Source organism: Metopolophium dirhodum, chromosome 5, assembly GCF_019925205.1.
Source record: "Metopolophium dirhodum isolate CAU chromosome 5, ASM1992520v1, whole genome shotgun sequence".
Taxonomy (NCBI): domain Eukaryota; kingdom Metazoa; phylum Arthropoda; class Insecta; order Hemiptera; family Aphididae; genus Metopolophium; species Metopolophium dirhodum.
This window is the reverse complement of record NC_083564.1, coordinates 35,477,679-35,483,697: the sequence shown is the minus strand read 5'-3', so window position 1 is coordinate 35,483,697 and position 6,019 is coordinate 35,477,679. Positions and strand designations below refer to the sequence as shown.

Below are 6,019 nucleotides of genomic sequence, written 5' to 3'. Positions count from 1 at the left end.
GTGTCCGCGTCGTCCAACACCTCGTCTTTACGTTTTGTACGCAGTGTCGTCGACCCATTCGTCGAAAGCGACGGGAGTGCAAGTGACGCCAGCCCCGATTGCCGCCCGCAGCTGTTGCAACGCTCCACTGGGTCAACTGCCGCGCCATCGTCGTGGTATCATCTTCCGTCCTTATCAGGTCGTACACACGCGATTTATTTGTCAACAAACACTATTTTCTTTTGCATTTGTATTATTTTTTTGTTTCTTGATTTATTGATTCACGCGATCGTATGTGATCGCGCTTATAATACTAACCCTAGTCAGTAAGAGAGTCTTTTGCAGAACACCACAATAAATTGTTCTGCACCATATTTATCGACCCATTGTTGTTATTGTAATTAGGTACCTCTCATTCATCACCTTAGCACTCATACATCCTAAAGATTTGAACCTAGCTTTAATACAGTCCACTTTCGATCTCTCACTCTCCCCTCCTTACAGGGCTATCGACAGGTACCTACGACTTAAGTAACTACACGCCCGACGCATAACGTGTTGGCCGCCGTCCGTGCGCGCACGTATCCGTCACCGGCTTTACAGGTGCAGCCGTCATCCGCACATTGTTTGGTCCTTCGGGCCGGATTTATTTTCGTGTAATTACTTCGTCACAATCGTACCTCATCACGTAATCATTTAATTTCGTATTCGTATCGTCATGGCACCACTAAAGAAAGAAGAGGATCCGGTAAAGGTTCTACTGCGAGGTCGCGTCAAACGCGATAACATATTAAATTCGGTTAAAAATATTCACGCCACAGCATTAGAGGCACGCGCTGATATTGGGAAAATACCGTCGTTAATTATTCACGCTGAAGAACTAAATAAGTTCGTCGAACAATTTCAACATCAACAAGACATCATTATTAACGCATTAATCGACGCCGACCGTATTGCTGAGTTTGAACAGGTTGATCGTCCGTTGATTACTTCCATGGAATCCATGCGTCTTGAAATAAAAACAATTGTCGCGAGTGCCGTTCCTGTGTCTACTTCCGAAAGTAAATCGTCGTCTTCGTCGTTCACCAATTCCGTGCCACAACAACAATTCGTCGCGTTACCTAAAATTAAATTACCTATGTTCGACGGCAACTTACTATCGTGGCGATCGTTTCGCGATATATATATATCACTCGTACATGATAACCAACACATAGATGACGCACAGCGTTTTCATCACTTACTGTCGTGTCTATCTGGTTCAGCGTTGGCTATTATTAAATCTATACCGTTGTCCGCGGCTAACTACCCGATCGCGTGGGACGCGTTGTCCGAGCGTTACAACAATAAACGTTTGTTAGCTTCCGCTCACATGGACAAATTATTCGCCTTTAAACCAATCGCTCATGAATCACTACCAGCTTTAATTGAGTTCGTCAATACATTTAAGGAAAATGTATCAATAATTAAATCGCTGGGGGTCGATGACCTTTCGAGTTTTTTGCTGTTCCATATGTGCTCTCGCGTTCTCGACCCGACCACGTTACAACTGTTCGAATCTAGTACGTCACAGTCAACTATTCCGACTTTTGACGAATTAGTAAATTTTGTGCAACATCGATGTAAGATTTTGGAAAATCTTACAAAATCTAATAAAGTCGGTCGCAACGAAAAACCGTTCGAAAAACCGGATGTTCGCGGTAAACATACCAAATCGACTAAATCAGTGTTCGCTGCTACTACGCCCGCTTCGACTAAATTTAAGACTAGGAATTGTTTATATTGTGATAAGCCCGATCATAGAATATATCAATGTCCGAAACTCACCGGAATGACTGTTGATAAACGACGAGACGTTGTATTAGCTCGTAAATTGTGTTTCGCGTGTTTGAGTTCGAGTCATATGGTCAATACGTGTCCGTCGACCAAGGGTTGTTTTTCGTGCAACAGTAAGCGTCATCACACCCTACTACATCGTGAACAAAATCAAACGTCAACTGTAGATAATACGACTTCGAATAGTACCCCGGTACCCCAACCCACCACGTCGAGTGGTAATTCTAGCTCGTTTGTCGGTGCCGCCTGCACCAATTCTACCGTCGTACTAGGTACAGCGATTGTTCACATTAAAGATGCGTGGGAACAAGTACATTGCGTACGCGTACTGCTCGATAGTGGCTCGCAGATTTCCGCCATGACTAGTGATTGTGCAGCGCGGCTTGGACTTTCGAAACGTCGTTACAAGTCTGACATCGTAGGTTTCGCACAAAGTCCTGTGTCCCACGTTCAAGGTATAACCCGCTGTCAATTTTCGTCACACGTTAAACCAGATTATTTATTCCCGTCTGTTGACTTAGTTGTTCTAAAACAAATTACCACTGCCATGCCAGCTACTCGGTTACCAGCGACCGTGCGTCAACAATATCAACACCTTCGACTCGCCGATGACAAATTCGACACTCCGTCTCGCATCGACGTTTTATTCGGTGCGGATATCCTACCAAGTCTGATCCGCCCACACGCGGGTGTAGAACATCATTCGGGTTTACCATCGGCCCTTGACACTCAGCTTGGCTGGATAATTTTCGGTTCATTTTCTACTCCGAACAAGTCACCTCCAGTCACGCTGACCACCGCAGTCGCTCCGCCCTCAATCGAAGATTTAATTAAAAAATTCTGGTTGATCGAAGAACCCGCCGCACCGTCGTCACCTACCACGGAAGACCAGTGGTGTGAAGAGTATTTTACTAAGTCTACCTCGCGTGATACGACAGGTCGATTTTGTGTCGCCCGTACCCTTCACCATGTGCATTCTGTTCTGTCCAGCGAAGTTCCCGTATCTCGTTTGCGAGCATGGTCAGACTCATCGGTCGTCTTGTCATGGTTGACGTCGGACCAAAAACATTTCAAGATCTTTGTAACAAATCGAGTTGCAAAAATAAGTCAATTGCTACCTGGTTGTATGTGGAGTTACGTCTCGACCAACGACAACCCCGCGGATCCAGCTTCTCGTGGACTGTTGCCGAAATCAATGTTGTCCTCGTCCATCTATTGGAACGGTCCTGACTTCCTACGACTTCCCGAAGACCAGTGGCCCCAATCGAGATTTATTCCGCTCACACCAGACCAGCTGCCGGAGACCCGACCGAATGTCATCACGACGTTGGCCGTCAATGTTCATCCGCCTTCACTCGAATTTATTGACCGATTTTCGTCGCTCGGTAAAATGCTGCGTGTATTGTCATACATATTGCGCTACCTGTGTCACCGTCTACGTCGACAACCTGTCCGCGTCGGTCCAATCACGTTTACCGAACGGGAAAGATCGTTATCGATCGCCGTGCAACGCACACAACAAGTTTATTTTTCAGACTTGAGAAAAATGTTAAAAAGTGAATCCATGATTTCGCCGCCGTCCCTGGCACAACTAGCACCTTACGTCGACGAAAAGGGTATCATTCGAGTCGGAGGCCGTCTTCGCTTCGCTAGTGCCAGTCAGGACGCGAAGCACCCGATTTTGCTGCCGCGATCCTCACACCTCACCGAGCTGATTATTCGCCACTACCACCTGTCATTTCTGCACGGCGGCTCAAAATTAGTACTGTCAATGTTAAGCCAAAAATTTTGGATTTTGTCGGGTCGCGCTGCGGTTCGACGTGTCATATTTTCGTGCGTTCCGTGCACCCGTCACAAGGCTGTCCGCCCTCAGCCGATGATGGCAGATTTACCGTCCTACCGGGTCCAACCGCATCGACCTTTTTCGCACGTCGGGATGGATTACGGAGGCCCGTTCTTCGTGAAAGAACATCGCCGTCGGAATGCGCAATCAGTCAAGGTCTACTTAGCATTATTCATCTGTATGTCCGTTAAGGCAGTCCACCTCGAAATCGTGTCGGATTTGAGCACGGAGGCCTTCCTTGCAGCCTTAGACCGTTTCGTCGCCCGTCGCGGCATCCCGTCCAACATTTATTCGGACTGTGGGACAAATTACGTCGGCGCCGCGCGCCAGCTGAAAACGTTGTTCCGTGATGCCAAAGTTCAAGATCGTCTGTCATCACATCTGACCTGTGCGTGGCACTTCAACCCGCCCGCCGCCCCACATTTCGGTGGAATTTGGGAGGCTGGCATCAAAAGCACCAAATATCATTTCAAGCACGCCATCGGTCAACAGGTGTTGACATATGAGGAGTTCCTCACCTTGACCACCCGCATTGAGGGTATTTTAAACTCGAGACCAATCACGCCAACATCATCCGATCCGCACGACTTGAGTGCGCTAACGCCCGGGCACTTTCTGATAGGACAGCCGCTTCAAGCTTTACCCGAACCTGACCTCACCGACGTCCAAATCAACAGGCTGAATCGTTGGCAACTCATTCGACAGTGTCATCAATCCTACTGGAAACGGTGGTCACGTGAATATTTATCTACACTACAAGGACGACACAAATGGTTCAAGTCATCTCCGAATTTGACGATCGGTGACATGGTCATCGTTGAGGCCCCCTCTCGACCACCAACTGAGTGGCGTCTCGGTCGTGTCACCGAGGTCCACCCGGGATCAGACGAGGTTGTTCGCGTCGTGTCCGTGCGCACGCAGGACGGTGTCTACAAACGTCCGGTAGTGAAACTTGTGCGTTTACCAGTCGAGCCCTGATCTTATCCTCATCTCCCAAGGTCCTCATTGTTTATTATTCTTTATTTTTTTTGTGTGTGCAACAGTCACATTCTCGTTCATGTTATTTATTTATTTGTCTATTGATGAGTGTCAGGTACAATGTAATTTTTTTTAATTATTATTTATTTCCATGTTATCATGTATTTTTTTTTTTTCCTCGCACCGTATTTGTTGTAATGTGTATGATCTGAACTTCAACGTCCATATTCATGTTTGATGATCTCTTGAAAGACGCCCTGGTCTTTCAACGCGGGGAGGAAATGTTGGGTACACAATCGGCGGTTCGTATTTCCGCGCGGTTGTATGCGATATGACTAGGTCATAATGTTGTCACCCTGCCGCCCAGCCGCCGAAAAGTGTGCGAGCGAACTTTGCACCTCCAGAGTGGGGACGGTCTCGCCACAGTCGTGCCTCCAGCGATCCGCACCCGCCGCCATGCAAAAGTCGTCGCTTCTAAGCCGTCTAGGCAACATGTTGTTTTTCCGCCGTCTTGGCACTTTTATTGGTAAACCACATTTTTAATCAACGCGATCCGGTGAGCCTTCGCTGCTCACGAACTCATCGTGTATGTACGTTTTGTTGTTTTCTTCGCGTTTCGAGTTCTGGCCGTCCGCGCCGACACCGCGGCTTGATTTATTGTCCGCCGCCCGTCCGAGCTTCGCAGTGGGACCCCGGGCCGTGGTTGCCCACGTGTTTGCAGATTGAGCCGCCCGTGTTCTTCTCATGTCGCGCCGTGCGTAGTGCCGACAACGTGTATCGCTCGACCGCCTGTGTCGTGATACAACACCGTTTATTAGTTTTTCCGTCGCTCGCCCGACTCGCTGTGCGTTTCGAGCCCTGCTCGCTTCGCACCCACGTGTTCCGCCCGCCCGTCCTACGCAGTGCGAACCGTGGTCAAGCCATTTTTTTGTTGTCGTTTGTGCCGCGTCCCTACGCCGCGACAATTAATGTTTTCGCGTGACCGTTTCGCGATCTCCCTCTAACGGAAATACGAGTTCGTGTCCGCGTCGTCCAACACCTCGTCTTTACGTTTTGTACGCAGTGTCGTCGACCCATTCGTCGAAAGCGACGGGAGTGCAAGTGACGCCAGCCCCGATTGCCGCCCGCAGCTGTTGCAACGCTCCACTGGGTCAACTGCCGCGCCATCGTCGTGGTATCATCTTCCGTCCTTATCAGGTCGTACACACGCGATTTATTTGTCAACAAACACTATTTTCTTTTGCATTTGTATTATTTTTTTGTTTCTTGATTTATTGATTCACGCGATCGTATGTGATCGCGCTTATAATACTAACCCTAGTCAGTAAGAGAGTCTTTTGCAGAACACCACAATAAATTGTTCTGCACCATATTTATCGACCC

At 48.2% G+C, this 6,019-nt stretch overlaps 1 protein-coding gene across 1 annotated transcript; it reads left to right on the top strand.

The window, feature by feature from the left end:
* The first annotated feature begins 697 nt into the window (after positions 1-697).
* On the top strand, positions 698-4,636 carry LOC132945707 (uncharacterized). Its single transcript, XM_061015464.1, has one exon. The coding sequence runs from the start codon at positions 698-700 to the stop codon at positions 4,634-4,636; it is 3,939 nt and encodes a 1,312-aa protein (XP_060871447.1).
* The last annotated feature ends 1,383 nt before the right edge of the window (positions 4,637-6,019 follow it).